Source organism: Eschrichtius robustus, chromosome 5 (genome assembly GCF_028021215.1).
Source record: "Eschrichtius robustus isolate mEscRob2 chromosome 5, mEscRob2.pri, whole genome shotgun sequence".
Lineage (NCBI taxonomy): Eukaryota > Metazoa > Chordata > Mammalia > Artiodactyla > Eschrichtiidae > Eschrichtius > Eschrichtius robustus.
This window is the reverse complement of record NC_090828.1, coordinates 36,356,358-36,380,455: the sequence shown is the minus strand read 5'-3', so window position 1 is coordinate 36,380,455 and position 24,098 is coordinate 36,356,358. Positions and strand designations below refer to the sequence as shown.

General features: G+C 37.6%; 1 protein-coding gene across 3 annotated transcripts in view; it reads right to left on the bottom strand.

Annotated features, from left to right (window-relative positions):
- Positions 1 to 24,098, bottom strand: part of SATB2 (SATB homeobox 2) — a 191,952-nt gene that overhangs the window by 54,992 nt on the left and 112,862 nt on the right. For all 3 annotated transcript variants that reach the window (XM_068544717.1, XM_068544715.1, XM_068544716.1), the window contains one exon: positions 3,141 to 3,353. In XM_068544717.1, the coding sequence (XP_068400818.1) occupies positions 3,141 to 3,353 (213 nt within the window). The remainder of the gene's footprint in view (positions 1 to 3,140; positions 3,354 to 24,098) is intronic.

The following is a 24,098-nucleotide window of genomic DNA, read 5'->3' as shown; positions in this document are numbered from 1 at the left end:
GGGCTTCCTCCAGTTGCGGCAAGCGGGGGCCACTCTTCATCGCGGCGCGCGGGCCTCTCACTATCGCGGCCTCTCTTGTTGCGGAGCACAGGCTCCAGACGCGCAGGCTCAGTAATTGTGGCTCACGGGCCCAGTTGCTCCGAGGCACGTGGGATCTTCCCAGACCAGGGCTCGAACCCGTCTGCCCTGCATTGGCAGGCGGATTCTCAACCACTGCGCCACCAGGGAAGCCCACGTTTTATTCTTTTAAGAACACAATGAGTTAGACATTATTATTTTCACTTTACACATGAAGACAACTGAAAATAAAAGAGGATATTTAACTTGCTGGCAGGACATGCAGCAGCAAGTGAAATAACCATGATCTGAACTCAAGTCTCTCAGGCTCCAAAGCACAGGCTCAGGAATCACTGTGCTACCCTGCCTCCAAAACCTCCAATTCATACTGGTGCTGTTTTTACATGTTTCTTCTTGCCCTCAAGTTTGAGCTATTCCCGTAATAGTCCAATCCTCTCTCATCTTTTTCAAGAAAACTCCCTTTTCTTCTTAAAACTTCTAATTAACGTTCAGTGCTTTTCCTGTTAAGTGCATATTTTAGCATACCATTTCTGCCTTTCTCAATGCAGGTTTCTTATTAGCCTCACTGACTAACTAATCTTACCTGACTGGTCAAATCTTCTCTAGAACACTGAGGGCTAAAGTCAAAGCATTGAAATATATGGTTAGGGGCCCAGCCTTGCAATCAGAATAACCAGAGTTCAAATTCTAGCTCTACCACTCAGCCATGTGACCTTACACAAGGTATTTAATCCATCTAAACCTCAGTTTCCTCATCTGTAAAATGAGAACAACAGTGCAAAATGGTGAGGATCCAATTCATGCAAAATGTTTGCAGTACCTGGTACAATAAGTGCTCAGTAAATGATCATTCTTATACTTGTATTGTTGTTTGGTTATTTTTAAGTACATTGCGGAATACTGGCCAATTGAAGGTTATGAGAAGAGGCTCTGGAGGTTGAATTTGAAACTTGAAAGTCTTCAATTTGTTTTAAACCGATAACAAAGTACTGACGGAGTCTGGAAAATAACCTCCATGGACCTATGCAAGGTTCTGTGTGTGTGTGCCCTGCACTGCTGGCTCCACCTCAAAGGCTGAATCAGTGGGTACCCCTCTGACATTTACTTGAACAATGAAAGCCTTATAGTACTATGGATCTTTGCTACTGAGATAGTTCTGTAAAGAATTTTGAATAAGTAGGTAATCATGAAATATTTTAAAAGTCTTTAGTAACTTTCTCAATGTTTAACCAACGGAAAAAGAAGAATGTTCCAGGCAATGTAAAAATGTCAGTGCCATGACTGTATTCTCAAAACTAGTTTGAGAAAAACATTTTATATTTATTTTCAGAAATCTCAAACTGTGAAATTAAACGTTCAATTTCCCTGCTATACTTGTCCCTAAAGGGCACCTTTATCTAGGAATTTTCTAGACAGGATTTTTTGCTGTTTAAAAAAGCAAAATACTGACCTTAACTGTGTGGTGTTGTAAGTTGGTCTGGCTCTGAAAGCTACCAGGTCTTTGAAAAGATGCCTAAGATGTAATCTTGTTGGAAGAATATTACGAAGGAGAGGAAAACAAAACACACAGACCTGTGTGATTTTTCTAACAAGGAGGAGTGATTTTCTGAGAAGAGTTGCCCAATTAAATGGCCATGAAGCATGGCTGGATTCTCCTGTAATGGTTTAATGGGCTTCAAAAGTGGCAAAAATGTTGGTGAATTTAATAGAAGTAAATATTAGTGTAAATTAACAACTCGTCCAACTCAATAGCTCAACAGGTATGCCCCAAAGTTTTTAAAAAATAAAGATAAAAAAGCTTGGTTACACTGGTCCAAAGTAAGCAGTCGAGAGACTTATTTTTGGTTTAACAGTAACTAAAACTGATAATTCACTAAACACTAAAGTCTAAGTATCACAGTTTGGCAGTGCACGATAGAAAATTATCTTCAGTTAAAAAATCTATTGCAGAGTGCAAAATATAAAAAGAGTTAAGATGTGTGAAAAAATGGATATACTTGAAAAAGCTCAAATATTTCTATTAGAATACGATTCTGCTTAATCAGTTCCTTAGAACTTACCAGAAAACAAACTCCTAAACCCAAAACTATAGTATCTAAGCAAAAAAAAAAAAAAAACCCTTTATTTTCAAAGTACCCATTTTTCTGATTTGTACAAATGTGTACCTGTTAAATATTTGTTTTGAAAACTATCACTCAAGAAGGAACTTGCAACCATGCTAGCAACAGTAAGTGGGGTGGCTTTACCATAAATCCATTGATTAGTAAAAGTTTAGGCAAAGTAGGGAGTAGGCTAAAAATAAGTGGGCTCAGATCTGAATTGGAAATGACTCTTGGCTGACTTGAGACCTTGACCCTTCAGTTAAAATCTTTAAATCACACAACATTACTAGATGTATGCATCTGCAGGAGGACCTGAGAACAGAATGCTTTTAAAGTGTGAAGAAAGGAGGGATGGAAAGCTGAGTCAGGGTCCTGTGGACATCACTGTAGGAAGGAAAATAATTAAGGCCTACATTTCCACTACCATTTTCTAAGGGATCACTGAATGAGCTCCCAGACATTCTGATCTGGCCGCTGCATTTGCATGTTTCCATCACACACAGGTTCCTCCCTGATTTTGTCTCTTTCAGATTGCATCAAGCAGAACTTGGACTACTCTAGCTGTCCCCTGCTCCCAGCTACCCTACCCCCATCCAAATAAATACACAATTGAAGGAAAAGCAATGCTTCGCAAACTCAGCTTCAATACAAATCCCCTAGCTCCTTCTTTGATAACCAAACAGCTGTATGTAGACATCTAGTGCTTACCCTTCCACCCACTCCTGCCCTCCTGCCACATGTGGAAGAATGGGACTTTCTTAAAGGGACAGAAATGGCATGGATGATATAGTAAAAGATAACCACTAGCATATGGTCAGAGGTTCATATCCTCTGACCCACATGTTCAGTGGATTAAAAAGTCCTGGCATCATGTCTTAGTTTTTGAGGGAAAACACAGTAGCAGTGAAGGCAAGATATCTCCAAGGCAAAGAGTGGAAAGTCAGTGAGCGAATATCTCACCTGAGGGGTTCGGGAGGAGCTGGGACTGCTGGAGGCCGATGAGACCATGCTTACATTGGGGTTCATGCTCCGCTCTCTCTCATCCTGGTATATGCGGTCCCGCTCCACTTCCGGCAGATTGAGGAAATTCTGCATAGCCCTCAGGTTTACTAAAAGAGACTGAGATGCTGTCCGAGGGTCTTCTTCCTTACGCAGAATCTCAGACAACAATCCCTGATTAAGTGGAAAAAAAAAAAAGTAGGCCAAGTTATATCTGCAGGTATGTGTGTGTGGTTTCCGCCTTGCGCCCCTCTTCCCCTTTGTTTGGTGTAACCAGCTGGCTGTGATGTCAAGAACCTCAGTCTAATTCCTGAGGGTTCTCCAGCAGGAAGATTTGGTGGGAACGTGCTTGCTCTCTGGGGGCTGTGCCTTATTTTGGAACATTCTATTCTGACACTTTATCATCACTGTAATAATCATCAGTGTACAGAGACGCCAGCTAGCAAGGTAGGCGCTCAGAAGAATTGTGAAACTGCAATTACCACCAGGTGCCTCCTACAAGTATTTCAGGAACTGTTAGAACTCTCTCTGCTTGAAACTGGGAACACTTGGCAGTCCTGCTCAGCTTTACAAATCTGCCAAGTTTGGTAAATTTAGTTCCGACATTTAAACAGCATGGGAGATTTACATCGACTTAAAAAAAAAAGTTTGGCTGAATTTCTGTGTGACCGGCCACTGTTTTCAATATAGATGTTTCTTATGGCAAGAAGAAAAAAAAAAAAAGACACAAAGCAAATGGCTATAACTTGGCCTCTATTAACTTCCCAATCCACACACATAATAGGTTTCCTTGCATATGTACTAGAGGGCACCCAAACCTTTTTATGAGATGCCCTCATGGGGACGCTCCAATCCCACCATTAAAGCAACGGAAGTATAGTCACATCCGGTAACAGGCCACAGCGCACCTCAGAGAATGCCAGGATAGGCTCAGATACTTTCTGATTGTGTGAACCATCCAAATAGAATGCTTTACATAAAAAAAAACTGGTGTTTTCATGTGCTCTGCTGACAGAGAATTCACAAAGAAAAGAAAAATGTTGACAAGTCGAAAGAAAAGTAGTACAGACCCAAAAAAAAGGCTAGAGACCTGAGTTAGAACACTGCAGTACTTGGGGCAAAAGCAGATCCATTTCCATTCTGCACACTTGTTAGATTATCACACAGAGGCATCACTTTACATTCCCAGCTAACATCACTTCTCAGGGCAGTATGAGATCAGGGCCTAGGATTATCCCCCAGAAAAAGCTAAGATGTTAACCTCTGTATCTTACAACAGATGGGGATAACCCCAAATCGTAAAAGTAGATGATGCCAAAGGCACTTCCACTTAGGGGATATTAATGCAAAGAAACACTATCAGATTTGTAATAGATGGCTAAATAGGTCGTATTTGGCCAATAGGCCAAAAAGGCATTGGATACCAAAGAAATATACCATCTCTAGTTGGCCAAAAATCCTCAGGGTAAGGTAGGTGGTTTTTTGTTTAAAAAAATAATGCATTACAATATAGTGAAGCAAATGCCACTTACAGGAATGTGCATCACACAGTTATCAGCTTCGGGAGTAATCACCACTCAAAACATCATGTAAGACAATTTTACTATAAGGAACCTACAAGAGGCATGCCATCTGATACCTCTTGCCAGTTTGGTTGTCATTACTTTGATAAGTCTTTACAAATGAGACTATAATATGCCATACAATGAAGCTAGAAAAAAATGTTAACAAGTGTGTGTCTGTGTGCGTGAGTGCCCAAGGAAAGGTCAAGGTAGGGCATGTATATAAAACTACCCTACTGCTGAAATGATTCTAAGAAAATCTTGATTTCTTGTCATGCTTTCAGAAAGAAGCAACAAGTGAGACACTTGTCTTCTAGAAAATGTTATACAATCTAAGTATTAATTCTCTTTCTGAAATTAAAAGTCAGCTCTGCCTTAAGTTATCCTACTTTCCACTTGGGCTAAGCAACCTGAAATATTAATAACAAATTTGTTTCTAAGACAAAATTCTCCAAATTAATATGTGCAGAAGAAAGAGGGATGTGAATTTAAAATCAATACCAATTTCCTATATATACAATGGAATACTACACAGCCATAAAAAAGAATGAAATAATGCCATTTGCACCAACATGGATGGACCTAGAGATTGTCATACTAAGTGAAGTAAGTCTGACAGAGAAAGACAAATATCATATGATATCACTTATATGTGGAATCTAAAATATGATACAAATGAACTTATTCACAAAACAGAAACAGACTCACAGACATAGAAAACAAACTTATGGTTATCAAAGGGGAAAGGGCAGGGGAGGAAGTTTGGGATTAGCAGATACAAACTACTATATATAAAACAGATAAACAACAAGGTCCTACTGTATAGCACAGGGAACTATTTTCAATAGCTTGTAATAAACCATAATGGAAAAGAATATGAAAAAAGAATATATATCTGAATCATTTTGCTGCATACCAGAAACTAACATGACATTGTAAATCAACTATATTTCCATAAAATTTAAAAATTAAAATTAAATAAAAAATTAAAGCATAAAAGACGATCAATACCAATTTCCAATACTAATAAGATACTAAGATTGATATTTTCTGAGCTTTCTTTAACAATGAACTTTGCACATGAAGGACAAGTTGGTACCCACTCCCCTTCTCTCTGTCTTTTTCTCTCTCTCATAAGTGACTTTAGCATTTTACTGAATGTCAGACTACCAAATTTGGAAAAGTTTTAGGATCTACATGGATATATTCTTTATCCTGGTTATATGATTACACTTAAGATCTCTCAAAGGCGAAGTCTGTAAACTCTTTCTTCCGTGAAATTATTTTCACAAATTGTGGAGGACACTATGGCCAAGATCGTCCATACAAAACATTGAAAAACCAAAAAATATTGTTCTAATGGACCAGGTTCAAAATTGTAAGTCTGTTTATTCCTAATCAATAGAAAACAAAATCCCTCCTAAGGATAGAGTTCTTTTATTTATTTTTTTGTTCAGCTTGGTTTACCTTTTTTTCCCACATTGAAATTGTGGAGTTCCTTCCCCTGCATTTTTTACATGTTGGACAACCTTACAGGGAAATGAATCCATCTCTAAGAAAAATCAAGACAAAGCATCCTTGTAAATGACAGCTCATCAGCATCACTTCTTAAGTGAATGAGACACAATATTTGTATTTTAAGGGGCTGGTGGAATAGACTGCTGCCTCCGTTTTATTCGCCTAATTGAAGATAAAGTCTCAAACCAACAAGGTGGCCATTGCTGCCCCAGAGAATGAGAACACTGTTCTGAATTATTTACTTAAAGTCTCATCTGTGTAACCCTGGTCCCAAAGCAGATTCTTTTCACCGCAGACATTTTCAGTAACAAGTGGCTAACTGGTGGGTACACGAAGAGTTTTAGTTGTCTTGTTGAGCCTTCTTCATTTTGGTTACGTGCTTTTAATGACTTAAGCAGGGATTTTTAAAAACATAGTCAAAATTCTGCAGGCACATAAATGTAAAGCACGTTTTATTTAGTTAGTTTAAAATCATCATAGGGGAAACAGATCAGAAGAAAAATGTACGGCATAACTTAAATATACCACAAATCACCCCATCTAATTATCAAGATAAGTAAATGTTTATCATATTGAAACTGTCTTGAATAGAACATAAATTAATAATTTATCTTGCATAAATATTTCTAAAGCCCTTGCTACTATGTTGTCTGGCATTTAATTATCAACCAGCCAGGCAGGAGGTGTCACTTGGACATTCCCATTATGCAGCCTGAGATATAGAGAACATGGCATGGCACCTGGGCACTGAAAAAAAGATGTACTTTTATGAATAGAAAGGTCATGAATATTGAGAATGTGAAAATTGAGGGAAATTAATAAATTAACCAGGATATTGCTTATTAAAATTTCATATCAGTAATCTTATTAAAACATATTGCAAGTATTCAGTAAAGTGGTCATTAAGTATTTTCCTCATCATAGGCAACAGAGCCTTCTCAAGGGAGAGATTATAAACAATTCTCTCCATGGTGTTAGCTGAGGTTGTGTAAGACCAGGAAACATGTTGACTGAAAAGGAGTAGAACAATCCTCTGCACAGGGTAGAAAGGCACCTTCTACCAGAGCTCTTGGGTTACAGGTCACTGAAAAAAGAAGGGAGTTGGGCAAAAAGAGCCTCAAATTGGCCTTCTCCCTAGTCTTTTTAATGGAGAATTTTGTAAGCTCCATATTATTTCCAGCACCAGCAAAGAATACATGAGGTTGGCAGAAAAATTCAATAAAAGCAAAATAATTCAAAGTGCAAAACAAGAGATAATACAATGCCATCTAGCTTCATTGCTAATACAGGCTATCGCTACAGACAAAACAAAGAACTGGGGCTGGGAATTCCCTGGTGGTCCAGGGGTAAGGACTTGGCTCTTTCACTGCTGAGGGTGCAGGTTCAAGCCCTGATGGGGGAACTAAGATCCCACGAGCCATGTGATGTGGCACAAAAAAAAAAAAAAAAAAAAGAACTAGGGCTAATTTTTTAAATAAAAAATTGCTATGCTTATTATTACTAGTATTTTAATAATATTTGTGACATCTTAAATGACCTTAGAGTTTCTGAATCTGCAATTTCTGTTGAAGAGCTTTCTTATTTGAAGAGCTTTTCTTATTATTATGATTTTCATATTCCTTCAACAATTTATATAGTTTGCTCCAAATCGTTAGTGTGTAAAATACATGCTGATACTCAGAAATATTTGGGAAACATTACCATGACTGGCTCTATAAAATTTACTTCCAAGTTTCTGTACTAGCCCTTGAGGCTTCGTCTGGGACGGGTGAGAAACTGCCTTTGATCGGCCCTTAAATCCTCTTAAATCCTTTAAGAGAGCAAGAAGAGAACCCAAGCCTGGGCCAGGTTTTAGGAATCTGAGCCTGAGCCCATCAGACCTCCCAGGTCACTCGAGGAGAGGTCACTGAAGATCATTACTGACTAGATTTTAACAGATATCTCTTCTTCATACTTCCTAGACATTTGTAATTCTCTACGATTAGGTTATGTCTCCCATTGATTATCTAGAGAACCCCCAAATTCAATACGCCTATTGCCAAAAAATGACAGATCAGTCTAGTAATTCACTCCCTATTTACAACTTGGTACAAAGCTCATAAAAGAATGGAAAGATTAATAAGACATAGATTCTGCTGCCAAGGAGTTTACTATACAATGGTTTACAGAAGCACAATGTGAAATATAAGTGTCATAAATTTCAGACAGAACTAGTTACCATCTCAGTTCAAAAGAGGGTGAAAGTATTGCCAAACGCAAGACTCAGGGAAAACGTTTTGGAAGAGGTGGTATTTAACTTGGCGGGGATTCAAAATGTGCATAATGCATAGACATAGAGATAGTGATGAGACCAGGCGAACGGGGAGGGCGAATGAGGGACTGGACAGTATTAGAACACTTGAAGAAAAAGAAAGAGCATGATTAATCCAGAATACCAAGAGAAGTTTCTGTTTCCTTAAAAACTTAAAAAAAAAAAGTGCAAAAACTGATAAAGTGGTAGAAGACTTTTTGAAGTGAAAATAATACAGTCCACATTAATATAATTCAGAACTACTGGAGTATACACAAACTAACCAGCAAACACTACCCCCAAAATGAAGTGATATTAGATAATCTGTTCAGCCTCTTTGTCACCTGCAACAAATTAGGCTTTCAATATGCAAAACATCTTCCTTCCAGAAAAACAAATGATCATGATTCCATTTAATTGTAATTTAATGAGGCATAATTTACTTTTTAAAGTGATATACACCAGGTGTGTATTGAAAAAACTGGCCCAGCCAAACCCCAGTGCTATTCTTTGGAAAAAGCCTCAAACTAGCCGGAGACTATTTTCATTTCTGTAAATTATATTTCTGTTCACATATTTATTCTAACATAAACTTTTGAAGTTAACCTCCGAAATACTCATATATCATATAACATACATAGCATATCATAGTTTGAGAGTGTTAGGTTCCAACCCAAACAAAGATAGATATTAGAATGTCATATAAATCCCAAAGAAAGCTTATATGTACTACTGATTGCAATGCCAAAGGGAAAAATATATGCTTGCCACTTCTACAGAATCATTTGGACTAGTTATTTTAGAGAAAATGAGCCCTATTCCTTTATAATGTATTTTAATTATTAATTGTTGGATGTATTGATAACGTATATAAGCTTTCCTTTTCAGAAATCAAGTTACATCTCTTTAAGGGTGTATGGGTTGAAACATATTTACTTTGTAGTAGTGAGTCTGAAAATACATTTTAGTTCATCATTTGCTTAAAACAAATGATGTCCTAACCAATCAAGTTTCAAAGGCACATATACCCCCATTTTACAGATTAAAATTACAGAGGGTCAGAGGTGGAAGCGGCCTTGGCACCCATATGGGCTAACCCCACATCCTGCCACTGAGAATGACCTGTCTATCACATAGTTCCCTCTGAAGGTACTCTTCACGTTTCACCACCCCTTTTGCATGCTTATTGGTTAGCCTTAACTTTATACAATTCTGAAATGTCTGGTTCCAGCTGACATGAGAGCCAAAAAATGGTATCCTCTTATGAAAACCAGGTGATTCCAAATTCTTAGCCTAATTGTACAAAGTGAACTCTTCAGTTTCAGTGGTTAATAATGCACAGTTAGTTGAAGCTGTGAACTCAGCTCTTGGCTGAAGAGAGTATTGACATCCTACCACCTGAAAGCTGACCTAACGGAATCAGTTCTCTCCTAACTCCAGTCTCATTTCCTTCTAGACGTTCCTGAGAGGCATGTTCTCCTCTGCTCACAAATATAAACAGGTTTCCCTGGGCCCCATATTCATAATCTACAACCCCACTACAAAGCTGACTGCTGAAATTCATTTGTGTTATGCTAAAAAATACTCACCTCCCCCATCACCCCCTAGAGTACCGCTTAGCCATGAAGCCAGAGTACTTAGTCTGATTTGAATAAAAGGTATACAGGGCACAACAATGACAATTTGATTTTTATTATTAAAAATGATGTGTTAAATCCTCAAAGAAAATGTTGTTATTGCATTAGTTTAATAAAAACCTCTCTTTTACTATAATATTTCTTTATTAGAAAAGACAGCCTATGCATATAGCACTTTTGTACCATGGGGGTAGATAGAATTGAGCACCTAAAGGGAATTAATGTACTCTGCAAATATAAATGCATATACAAAAGTAACATTTGCAGACAAATGTTGTTGCTGTAGAGATGTATTCTGTAATGCACTAAAAGACTATGTATATATCTGTATATGTATATACACTGCAGTTGGCAATACTTTCTCCCTCCTTTGAAGGGAGATGGCACTAGTTCTATTTCACATTTATGACACTTATCATCTTTACATTGTGTAACTATAAAACCTCTTTCTCCCATCATATAGTAAACTCCTTGGGAGGAGAATCTGTACATTTTGTGCTTAGTGGTTAGTTGGGGATATACAGGAATATAGGGCCCTAAGAAAGCATCAGATGCATATTTCTCATTTTTCTGGAAGTGGGAGTCCCATCTTTGCTAAACAGTCAGCAGCAGGCCCTGACGGACCACATGTTAAAAGCCTAACTCACAATAACTCAAGATCTTCTCATACAACCTATTGACAATGATAAGATAATAAATACTGAAATTTTGTGCCATGCAAACTCCACTTTAGAACAAATATTCCATGCACCCCAAACCTGCAATTTATTAAATGAAACGCTTCCCTCACAGACAGGTTTCTTTCTAGTGTATATATAATAAAACTTCGCTTGTGCCATCTGACACATCAGAATACTGTAAGCATGGAAAGCAAAGTTAGTAGGTGCAACAGAACATTCTTGAAACCAAAGCAGTCTGTGCTTTCTTAACTGCAATCCCCTTGTCCAAGCCACACTTCAGCATGTACCATGGAGGAACTTAGCCAAAACCAGATTCCTGGCAACTTTACTACTTTTTACCCACCTAATCTATACAACGATAGATGCAATTAAATAAACAGTCCTATGTCATTTTCTTCCTTCCCTTCTTATCTCTAGGAAGTCTTACGTACTGGAATGGGGGATGGTGCACAATCTAAGTCAAAATTTTCTAAACACATTAGCACCAAAAAGCAAAAGCAAATACAGAACTGAACAGGTTCCTTTTGGAAACATTTACCAGTGGTGTTCTCAGCTCTGGGCACATACATGGTTTCTACTAACACCTCAAGTACCTGGCACCATGACTATTGAATTCACAAAGTGCTGGGCCCTGGTTATTCCTAGTTTCCATGAGTATTCTGTGAAACAACTGTTGGCAAACTTCCAAAAAATTTACTAGCTTTGGCTACTTTGTCAAAACATTGGCAAAAATAGTACTTTCAAAAACAAAACAAAACAAAAACATACATTTATTGCATATTTATATCTCAAATGTATCAAATGCATTCAGATATAAGAAGAAAAGCAGTCTATTAACATATGAGTTGACTCCGTCCTGAAATAATTATAAAACATTATTTTTTCTTGCTGAACAATTTCTGCCTTAGCTTCAATCACCTCCAGGGTCAAAAGCATCTGTTCTTACACAGTACATGCAACATATTACAGTACTTATCATACCACAATGGGATTACTGGTTTAAAAGTCTGTTTATTCCTCGTACCTCCTTGAAGGAGGGACTGTGTCTTTCTGCTCTATGATAACAGAAATGATTGAGAAAAAAGGGGATATGAGTATGAGTTCTGAAGTTAGAATTGCCGGGCTCAAAACTGGGCTTCAACTGGACAAGGGTTAATTAATCTCCCTATGGCACAGTTTCCTCACCTGTAAAATTGAGATAATAATTGCACTTCCCTCATAGGATTCCCTAGAGAGCTTATAACTGTACCCTATATGTGTTAAATGTTCAATAACCGTTAGCCCTCATTATAACCCTAGCATAGTCTCTGAATGCTTAATAAATATTTGTTAAATGAATGGATAAATAAAGACAGAACTAACATCAAAGTACATTTCTTATTTTAAATTTGCAACTTCAAATATTCAAGGCCCTCCACTTATATTTTGCTAGATGTCTTCCCATACAGAACACAGAAAATATTAAAAAAAAATTTTTAGGAAGTATAATAATTAAAATTATTTGGGATAGAGGAGAATGTAAAACAAGATTTAATAAATTATCTAAAGCGAAATGACCATATGGACATTCAGGACAGCACTAAACTAAGATATTCATTTATACTTCAAGGAAGTAAAACCACTTTCCTTCCTTAAGTAACTTTTAAAATCAGCCTTAATCTGCATCATTGTTGAAGCATGGGTCACAATTATTAGTGGATGATAAAATTAATTTAGCATATCATAACTAGTTTTTTATAACAAAATGCAATTAAATAGATTAGAAATTACCACAGTGCTTCACACACGTATTGTTTCATGAAGGCTTTTTTTTCCTTTCATGAATAAATATACAGACAGATAAAGATACAGTTGGAAATGAGATAGAACTCAAAACAGACATACATACATATGTGAACAAATGTGTGAGTGTGTGTATGTGTACTAGCTCATGATGTAAAAATTACTTCTTACCGGATGTTGCAGTCAGAGAAATTTGAAAGTAAATACTGTTGTCTACAGGAATAATTTTAGGCACAAAACTTGCAGATAGAATTTAAACAACCTTGTAATTTCCAATTGACTTCAAAGTGATTCAGTTATATTTTTCTCACAGAATTTTTGGCCTTTAAACTTAATTCACTTTACTTGAACAAACATGCACTTAACCCCAGGCCAAATGGTCATCATTTCAATCAATGGCCAAAAAAGGAACCATTTATGTATTTTCTAGTTACTTTGAATAAGCAAAGGTGAAAAGCATATAAATAATGGAATCTAAAGCTAGTGTTTCCTTATATTTCTTCTATAAAAATTCTACTTTAATTATAAACATCACCCAGGACTTGGAGAAACTAGTTAAATAATAAAACTAGGCTTTCCCACTAAAAGTGCAGGTCTCTACTGAGACACACTCACTAGAAGTGAAATACCTTATTTAGGACAGAGACCCCCTCATCTGTGTGAAATGAGTCAATCACTCCTTGTTAGAGAATAGTGACAAAAACTTATAAAACCATCATCAAAAGGCAGTCTTTTTGAGTAAAGTAGAAAAACCTGAATTTTCTATAATAGTTCAGCAACTAATTTTTAAGGACTTTGCACACTGATCAGGGATGAAAGGAATAGACAGAAGAGTGTGCTGTCATATTTCTTTCCTCTGATTCTTCGGTACAAGTTTTGTGAAGGACGGGGAAAAAGGAGTCTTCATATTTTCTTTTACATAAAATGCTCTATTTCAATTAGATTTAGGAATGGGAATAGGGGTGACATACGTCTGACAGCTACTGAATCAACATTCTCTTTACCCAAAGCACAAACAGAACCAGCATCTCCCCCACGCTTTTTGGCTGAAATTGCCTAAAAAGTGCTAATTAATGATAGTCTTTATACGTAAGGAGGACTAAATTGAGACCACTATCTAGAGGGCCATCCTTAAGTCACTGAATAACTCTGAGACACTGCTATCCTAGGAGATATTAATATTATTACAATCTTTAAATCTATGAATTCAAGCCAGTGATTCTGAAATGAAAGAGTACCTATTTTATGAAGCTTGCAGGGCCATCTTTTCCTACTTTATTAATTTAATGCTGAAATCAAAAGAGGGTATGTTATTTGCTTCAAAACCCAATAACATGTTCATGCCTGATCTGCAGCATTTCATATTTACAGCCCATCTTTCAGCTGGAGGACTTCCTTTTTCTCACAGGTTTCCTTGTCATTTTATAACCAGCTTACTGGACCATGGAGTCAGGACCCCTGGATTTACATTGTATTCTATTCCTGTATGACTTGCTGAGTGCCTATATCTCTACTGGATATTGAGAAGTAATGACTTGAGACCAGAGGTCAGCTGAGAAAGAATTCTAAATATCTTGGAGGTCAAGTTTTCTACAAATATAAACTGTACATGTAATTAAATCATGCCTACCTTTGGCTAACAATATGTATGAATCAAACACAAAGTTAAAAGAGAAGATCCCCCCAACCCCCAAAAAACTAACTGGTAACACACTAAAAGCTCAGACTTCCAAATATTTTGGTTGCTAAAATTTTCATTTTGTTGCTACACATCTCTTCCTAACTGTGCCACTTCGAAATATGTTTAGTAAGTCCTTAGACATTTTTAACCTTAATAATACGGGTGGGCAAATACTATAAACACAGTGCCAATAAAGCATAAAAGCAAAGTCCATGTCATTTCACACAAAGACATTTACATTTCTAGCTGTTGACCTTACTGCCAATTTTCCTGATACATAATTCAATTTAATTTTCCAATCTGTTGAAAACATTCTCTGGTTGCTGAGTGACTTCATGAGCTGTATTTATGACCCTGGCCTTAAGTTTTTTCAAATGATGTGGCTTTGATAGGTAAACAGCAGATTTTTTGCAAAGTCTCATAAAAAATAAAAAGTAGGCAAATAAGGACAGGTCAACCAAATGAGTTCCCAAAGGATTTAAAAAATCCTCTTCCCTATCAGGTAAAACCAAGATGAACAGCTTTCTCAAAAAAGGCCTTTGACAAAAGGTTGTAAATTGTGTAACTTTTTGTGACTTTTTCATCAAACTAAAGAAGGAGCAAGACACCAAATTAGAGGCCTTTCTGTTGCAGAAGAATAACACATTTTGCAAAACACACAAGAGCTTCTACTGAAAACATGTTTCTAAGAATTGGCTCAGGAGAGCTACCTGAGACACAAAATGAACCCGAACTTTCTGAGTTATGGCATAATCTGCTAGAGGAAAAAGAAAAATAACTACACTGTGTAAATAACGAATGTGGCAAAAGTCTCGTTTTCAAGCAATACAAACCTCTTAATGCCAATTCTTTGTGTATGGATATTCCCTGAACCCCACCTTCAAGGTAAGGGGATAGTGGTGCAGACAGGGGCAGAGAATCACACCTCATTTCCCTTTGCTGGCATTCTAATGCTCCCATTCACACGTGGCAGGGCATTCGTTCCGATGGATTTAGCCTAGTTTCAATCAAAGCTTCCTCTACTTCATTTAACAGATTTGCTCAGATGGAAGGTCTCAAAGGAGAAATAATGTTAGTAAATGGGAGATTTCTGAACATATGAATATGTAGGTCATTGGATTTTTAAATAAATTAGAGAATAGTTTATCTATTAAGGAAGATTTACTGTACATATTTCATGAAACCATTCTTATTAGAGGTCAGTGGACATCCCCTAACCATTCCTGGGCAATATTAAGCCTTGTAAAATAGTCACAAACCTTTTCATATAGTCATAAGCCCCTGATTGATTTTTTTTAAGTCCATAAAGTGACAGGGGCAAAAGAATGCTTTAGGTTAGGATTCATAATTAAACTGTCAAAATGCAAAGATGTAAACACAGTAAATAGCCAAGCAACTTATTTCATGTCCATAGGACTGATAAGTGAAAGTGTGCCAACACTAAAATAAATTTGGGATAGAAGCAAGGAAAAATGAATATGCAAAAAAATAAAACCTGACAGAGCACTGGTCCTATTACTTCTTGAAATTATCAGCCTAACAGACCCATCTGCATCATTGACAGAGCACTGGCGATGCGGCAGGGCTGAGCAGCAAAGTTACTCTGAAACACACATAAATCACATAATTCATCTCTGAGACTCAGTAAGGATGGCTTTAAGTCAAGTTTGAAAGATCTCATAGGGCCACATATTCAATGTCTGTTTCTGTCTTATTCCTTCTCTCCCTCTCCCCCATCCCTCTAACCAACTCCCCCCCACCACATTCAATATCCACAAGTAAATCTGGCTAATATCAATATCAGCCCACTGAATTCAGGGGACTCAGTTTAAAATAACAATAATGATAACATTTTCAAGAGAAAGTAGTACAGTAAAAAATTCTATACAATTATATATTATTTCCTTAACAACATCTTGCTCATGATTTATGAACAATACTGATAATATTTTCAAAACAAAGTAGTACAATAAAAACCTCTATACTATTCCCATAATAACATCTTGCCTTAGATTTGTGAAGGTAGTAGGTATAAAACTGAAGATAAGTTTTATTCAAACTACTATCCCATGGCATAACCAAATGCCAATTAGACTAGCAATGACCTTGATCTATAATCTGGGATAAAAAGCACATCCTGAGATAAAGATTCCTGTGCAAGTGATTTATTCAGGAAGTGCTTCTGAGGGAAACTGGTGAAGGAGTGGGAGAAGCAGGTCAGAAAATGGAGGAGATCCAAACAAAGTCCCAGCCTCAGCCCGATCCTGCAGAGAGCTCTGCAGGAGAAGTCACACTTCAGTGCTGTCCCCGCTATGGAGGCAAGGAGCTGGGTTTTCACCCTCCTGCACCTATCAGACATTGGTTAAGCATTTCCAGCTCTCTGAAGAACCTAGGGGCAGGACAGGAATAAAGACACAGACGTAGAGAATGGCCTTGAGGACACGGGAAGGGGAAAGGGTAAGCTGGGACGAAGTGAGAGAGTGGCATGGACTTATATATACTACCAAATGTAAAATAGATAGCTAGTGGGAAGCAGCCGCATAGCACAGGGAGATCAGCTCAGTGCTTTGTGACCACCTAGAGGGATGGGATAGGGAGGGTGGGAGGGAGACGCAAGAGGGAGGAGATATGGCGACATATGTATGTGTATAGCCGATTCACTCTGTTATACAGCAGAAACTAACACAACATTGTAAAGAAATTATACTCCAATAAAGATGTTAAATATATATATATGGAAATTGAAAGAAAAAAATAATACATGATACAAGAATATCTGAGACTCATGAAACTACCTGATAAAATTGATTAGATCCAGTTTATTCTGAAAAAAAAAAAAAAAGACACATGCAACCCAATGTTCATTGCAGCACTATTTACAATAGTCAGGTCATGGAAGCAACCTAAATGCCCATGGACAGACAAATGGATAATGAAGATGTGGTACAGCAATCAGAGAAGAAAAAGAAATAAAAGGAATCCAAATCGGAAAAGAAGAAGTAAAGCTGTCACTGTTTGCAGATGACATGATACTATACGTAGAGAATCCTAAAGATGCTACCAGAAAACTACTAGAGCTAATCAATAAATCTGGTAAAGTAGCAGGATACAAAATTAATGCACAGAAATCTCTTGCATTCCTATACACTAATGATGAAAAATCTGAAAGTGAAATTAAGAAAGCACTCCCATTTACCATTGCAACAAAAAGAATAAAATATCTAGGAATAAACCTACCCAAGGAGACAAAAGACCTGTATGCAGAAAATTATAAGACGCTGATGAAAGAAATTAAAGATGATACAAATAGATGGAGAGCTATACCATGTTCTTGGATTGGAAGAATCAACATTGTGAAAATGACTATACTACCCAAAGCAATCTACAGATTCAATGCAATCCCTATCAAATTACCAATGGCATTTTTCACAGAACTAGAACAAAAAATTTCACAATGTGTATGGAAACACAAAAGACCCCGAATGGCCAAAGCAATCTTGAGAAAGAAAAACGGAGCTGGAGGAATCAGGCTCCCAGACTTCAGACTATACTACAAAGCTACAGTAATCAAGACAGGATGGTACTGGCACAAAAACAGAAATATAGATCAAGGGAACAGGATAGAAAGCCCAGAGATAAACCCACGCACATATGGTCACTTTAGCTTTGATAAAGGAGGCAAGAATATACAGTGGAGAAAAGACAGCCTCTTCAATAAGTGGTGCTGGGAAAAGTGGACAGCTACATGTAAAAGAATGAAATTAGAACACTCCCTAACACCATACACAAATATAAACTCAAAATGGATTAAAGACCTAAATGTAAGACCAGACACCATCAAACTCTTAGAGGAAAACATAGGCAGAACACTCTGCCTATGTTTTAATAGACATAAATCACAGCAAGATCCTTTTTGACCCACCTCCAAGAGAAATGGAAATAAAAACAAAAATACACAAATGGGACCTAATGAAACTTAAAGCTTTTGCACAGCAAAGGAAACCATAAACAAGACGAAAAGACAACCCTCAGAATGGGAGAAAATATTTGCAAATGAAGCAACTGACAAAGGATTAATCTCCAAAATTTACAAGCAGCTCATGCAGCTCAATATCAAAAAAACAAACAACCCAATCCAAAAATGGGCAGCAGAGCTAAATAGACATTTCTCCAAAGAAGATATACAGATTGCCAACAAACACATGAAAGGATGCTCAACATCACTAATCATTAGAGAAAAGCAAATCAAAACTACAATGCGATATCATCTCACACCGGTCAGAATGGCCCTCATCAAAAAATCTACAAACAATAAATGCTGGAGAGGGTGTGGAGAAAAGGGAACCCTCCTGCACTGTTGGTGGGAATGTAAATTGATACAGCCACTATGGAGAACAGTATGGAGGTTCCTTAAAAAACTAAAACTAGAACTACCATACGACCCAGCAATCCCACTACTGGGCATATACCCAGAGAAAACCATAATTCAAAAAGAGTCATGTACCACAATGTTCATTGCAGCTCTATTTACAATAGCCAGGACATGGAAGCAACCTAAGCGTCCATCAACAGATGAATGTATAAAGAAGATGTGGCACATATATACAATGGAATATCACTCAGCCATAAAAAGGAACAAAATGGGGTCATTTGTAGAGCCTCTAGGATGGACCTAGAGACTGTCATATAGAGTGAAGTAGTCAGAAAGAGAAAAACAAGTATTGTATATTAACATATATATGTGGAATCTAGAAAAATGGTACAAATGATCCGGTTTGCAAGGCAGAAATAGAGACGCAGATGTAGAGAACAAACGTATGGACACCGAGGGGGGAAAGCAGTGAGGAGGGGGGGGGGGGATGAATTGGGAGATTGGGATTGACATGTATACACTAATATGTATAAAATAGATAACTAATAAGAACCTGCTGTGTAAAAAATTAAATTAAATTAAATTTTAAAAAAAGAAAAGAGAGAAGTAAATCATGGGGCGGGACAGTGGGGGTGGTGCTGGGGGAGGCGTGAAGCATGGAAAAAAGGGCAGGCTTGTGATCTGCCTCAGCCTCCTCTGGTGTATCACATTACTTTGTGACCACAGGTAACAGAAATGCTTAGAAATGTGTCATAGGATTGCCTGAATATTAACGATCAGGTCAGAAAACATCACGTTTATCTTACTCGTCTCGTAGGGTCCCATTTGCCATGAAAGTCTTTAGAGACATGAAAAGTAGGGCTAACCTTTTCTTTCAAAAGTCTAGCAAAGAAGTAAGCGATGGTGCTCTGAGTATATTTTATATAAGGTCATAAGGACAAAAATAGGCTTCTACCATGCTGATGGCTCAGATAGGATGTGATGCTCTGCTACTCCCTGCATCTAGAATTACATTAGTCTCATGTCCAAGCTGAAGATTCGACATCTTGGCATTCCATGATCTCAAACGTGCTGTTTCCCTTGCCCAGAACATGTGACTTAATTTATGTTCTTAGTTTGGACAGTATTAAGAAACCAATAGAGAAATGTAAAAAATAATAATAAATAATAAAATCAGATTGGCAAAAGGTTGTCTCTCTCTGACTCTGGCAGAAGTCATGACCTTGCCATGAAGTATGGGTAGGGGATCATTTTATCAAACAAATATATTTTATGTTTTTAAAAGACACACTGATTAAAATTAAAATGTATTAAAAAGCAAGTTCTTGGAAATATAGCTCCATTCCCTTAATTATGTTACTTTACAACACCAAATGATACAGTGGCAATGGATCAGACACACAAAGTAATTAATCGTTTTTCTTCGAAGAACTGTTATTTTCAAATGCTATTTATTATGAATTTGAGCTTTTCATCTGGAAGTCTTAAACATGAAAAACTAGACTATTTTTTTTTTACAATTCTAGATTCATTTATGAATGTTGTGCATGTGATTTTTGTTCTACACACACGCACACACACACACACACACACACACACACACACACAGAGGAACTAATTGCTAGATTTGTTCTTAGCCTAATCATCAAGAACAAATCCAGGAGCACAAACTATAGGGTGACAAATCAAATTGCTTTTTATTGAATTTGATAATAAATGAGTAATAGTTATCACGAACTATTTCTGAAAAATATTCAGTAAGCTGAGGATATGCTACATATCAGTAAAACAACTGAGTACAAGACTAATATTGGCCTTAGGTGTCCATCTAAAATCGGATTTTGTTTGCTTTAAGAAAAAAATGTTGAGATTCTTTTCTATCCAAAGATTAACAAGTTGTTTATGTTATTATCCATAAAGTTAATTATTTGTTTATTATAGCTGACAAATCATTTTACCACTCATGTGATAAAAAAAAAAGCCTACCATTTGGAAAATCCACAGTTGGTTTCATGGGGCATAGTACACCATATTTTCCATTTAACAATGCTGCTGGTGAAACCTAGCTGTCCAACCTTGCTGTTAGTGACTACAGTATATACAGCAGAAACAATCTGTCTGTTGACCTCCAGCTTAAGTTCAAACTATGTCATTCTGTCAATACCATCTACTTTGATTAGGTTGGGCTTTATACACAACAGGTTATGATCCCAGAGGGATGAAAAGCTTTCCCAAATTAAAAGCAGAAATTTAAAAGGAAATACTCATACATTCCTATGCAGTTTCCATTTGATATCCTCAAGGCTCGCCCATGAACTCAAGCTCATGTTGATTGAATGTGAATGTTTCTTTCTGGGTGTAGCCATCTTACAAATTTAATGGCAGGAGGAAAATAATAAAATGCGTTCCATGCTTCACTTAGACCTTTTATAACTTGGCACTTGAAAGATGGCAATGCCAAAGAAAAATCATTAATCCCAAAAAATAGACAAAAGGAGTTGTGCAGGAGAAGACAGACCTCCAGGAGTCTAGGGCCTTGGCAGAGCATTTCCTCACACCAACACGGCCCGCCTTTTGTCTAGCCTCATCGTGAGTCTTCTTCTCTCATGCTTCATGCTATTTGGATTAAATGTATACTGTATTTGATTCTAAAATCCAAAGCAATACGACCATGCTCTCAATTTTATCCTTATCCAAAGGAGCGGTATAAATAACCAGCAATAAAATATTGGCTAGCCTTGAAATGCCTATTCGTGAACATGAATGATAGATGAAAGAACGCACACGCACACACGCACGCACACACACACACACACACACACACACACAGAGAACTGCAAGATACAGACTAAAAGACACATCCTTCTACTTTGTGTTTTATAATAGTATGCAACAGACTTGCCCAAAAGGATCAGAGTTCTTCATAACCCCAGTTCAGATAACTGTGGACACACAAATGCAGCCCCAGTACTTTGAGTCACAAGAGAATAGCAGTGGAGTGATGTTTGGAACATGTGCAGCCCTCTGTGAACCTCCAAACTCATTTTCAAATGATGTATTGACTCTGTCAATAATAGAATGTATAAGTTAGCTAGGAGTCATGGAGCAAGAGATTTCACCCTTCTTGGTCTCCTGCCACACCTAAGCTGTCAGCACCAAACCTCAAACAATCCCACTGCGTTTCTTCCCTGCTCCTACTCCTGCAGTTCCAGCGTGGCTGAAGACTGTTACCAAACCACAGTGGTTGGTTCCTCACGAGTTCATGCTGTTTGACTTCAGCTGAGGCCCCAAACTACCTCACAAATTCTTCTATCTCAAATTGACTCCCTCTCACATTCAAACTGTCAACCCATTTCTGGTCTCCCTTTCAACACCAAATTTTGGAAAGAGTAATTTGCAGCCACTGCTTCTGTATCCTCAAGAGTTAATCACTCCTGAACTCCTAAATTCTCTCTCCTGCCTTCACCACTCTAATGAAATTATACTCTGAAGTTTGCCAAAGATCTCTCCCAACCAATCGCCAAATCTCATGGCACGGTTTCAAGCTTCTCCTTCCCAGACTTCTTAGTTTTCCAGACACAGACCAGTCTCCTCCTGGAAACTCTTTACCCAGGTCCTCTCTACTTTTATCAGCATCTCCCTTTTCTTCCACCTCCACCTGCCCCCACCTCTCTGGGCATTTCTCTGTCTCTTTTTCTGGTGTTAGTAGTGCTGGTGGCCTCTCCCCTCCTTCCCCTGTCTCTTTAAATCCCAGGCTCTGTGAATAAACTTCTAATCTCTTTCTCTAACCCTGACAACTCTTCTTAGCACTAAACTGTTATTTTCAATGACTGCTGCACATCTTCACTTAAGAAGTCTGCTAGCACTTCAAAGTCAAAATAGCCCAATCCAAAATAATCACTTTAACCTTACTCGAACCATCTCTTTCAACTCCCTCCTTGATTCTCTAAATAATTTCACTTTATTCTCAGTCACCAGGCTCAAACCTTGGTGTTATCTCCACTCCAGGCAGTTGCACTGTCAACTTTACTCTCACAATGCTTTTTGACTGTACCGTCTACTCCATCGCCGTCAGTCTTGTTCAAAACTTCTACACGTTTCAGCTGGACACTTAAGGTGGCTTCCTAAATGATATTCCTAACCCTCTTGCTATCATTAAGGGGAAGAAAGTCTTCCTAAGATCCAATTCTGATCACTGGATCACAGCATATTCCTACGTAAAACCTTCAGGGTTTCCAGTGCTTATTAAATAGAGTTCAAAGTTCTTAGCACGGCCTCAAGACCTTTTCAGATCTGTTCCCTCCACCTTTAGTTTTATTATCTAGCGCTGCTATCAACTACCAACTAATCCCGCCTTTTTCTGAATCAACACTTCTTGTGAATTTTTTTAGCCTAAAATACCCTTCTTCTCCATGTTTTCCTGTTAAATTTTATTTATCCTTCAAGGTCTAACTGCCCAGCAACCTCATACTCAAATCAGTTGTTCACATATGTGCTCACCCACGATCTTTTTCATCTTTGCATCTGCACAGAGCTTGGCTCCCTGCCTTGCATTTAGTAGGGTGGCTAATTAAACCCACCGTCCTCTTAAAGACTTACCATACTCACTCTACTGACAGTTAATGACTCCTCATGAACACCCCCTGCAATCACTGCTCACATTATCCTGCATTATTCACCTTACTTCATATTTTACTCTAATTATCTGCGTATATTTTTTTTTTCACTACCAGGTTGTTAGCTCCTTAAGATTATGCACTTTTACTTTTTCGTTACTCACACACAGTTGGTCCTCTGTATCTGCGGATGTGAAATCCACAGATATGAAGGACCAACTGTACTGCACCATTTTATATAAGGGACTTGAGCACCTGTGGAGTTCGGTGTTCGTGGGGGGTTCCTGGAACCAATCCCTTGCAGATACCAGAGGGACAACAGTATAAGAGCTAGATTACTAGTTCGCAAAGTGTGACCCAGACCAGCAGTATCAGCATCACCTGGGACCTTGTTAGACATGCAAACTTCTGGGTCCCACCCTAGACCTGGTGAATCAGAAACTCTGGGAAGAGGCCCAGCAATCTGTGTTTTAACTGCCTTAAAACAGTGTGATTCCTATGCACACTCACGTTTAGCACTGGTGGGAAAGAACTTCTTAATTATGAGCAGCCCTCAATAAAATAAGACATAAATAAATAAATTGTTTACCGTCTTATCATTTAATATTACTTTGGCATATAATTCCCTCAAAACATTAAAAATATGAGTAATTTACCCATTTTTACTTTATCAATATCTTAAATCTAACTTGTACATTTTGAAGGGTTTGTTAAAAAACTATAGAAATGATGACATATAGTGATATTCTCTTTATAAAGTTCAAAGACAAGGTAAATAATA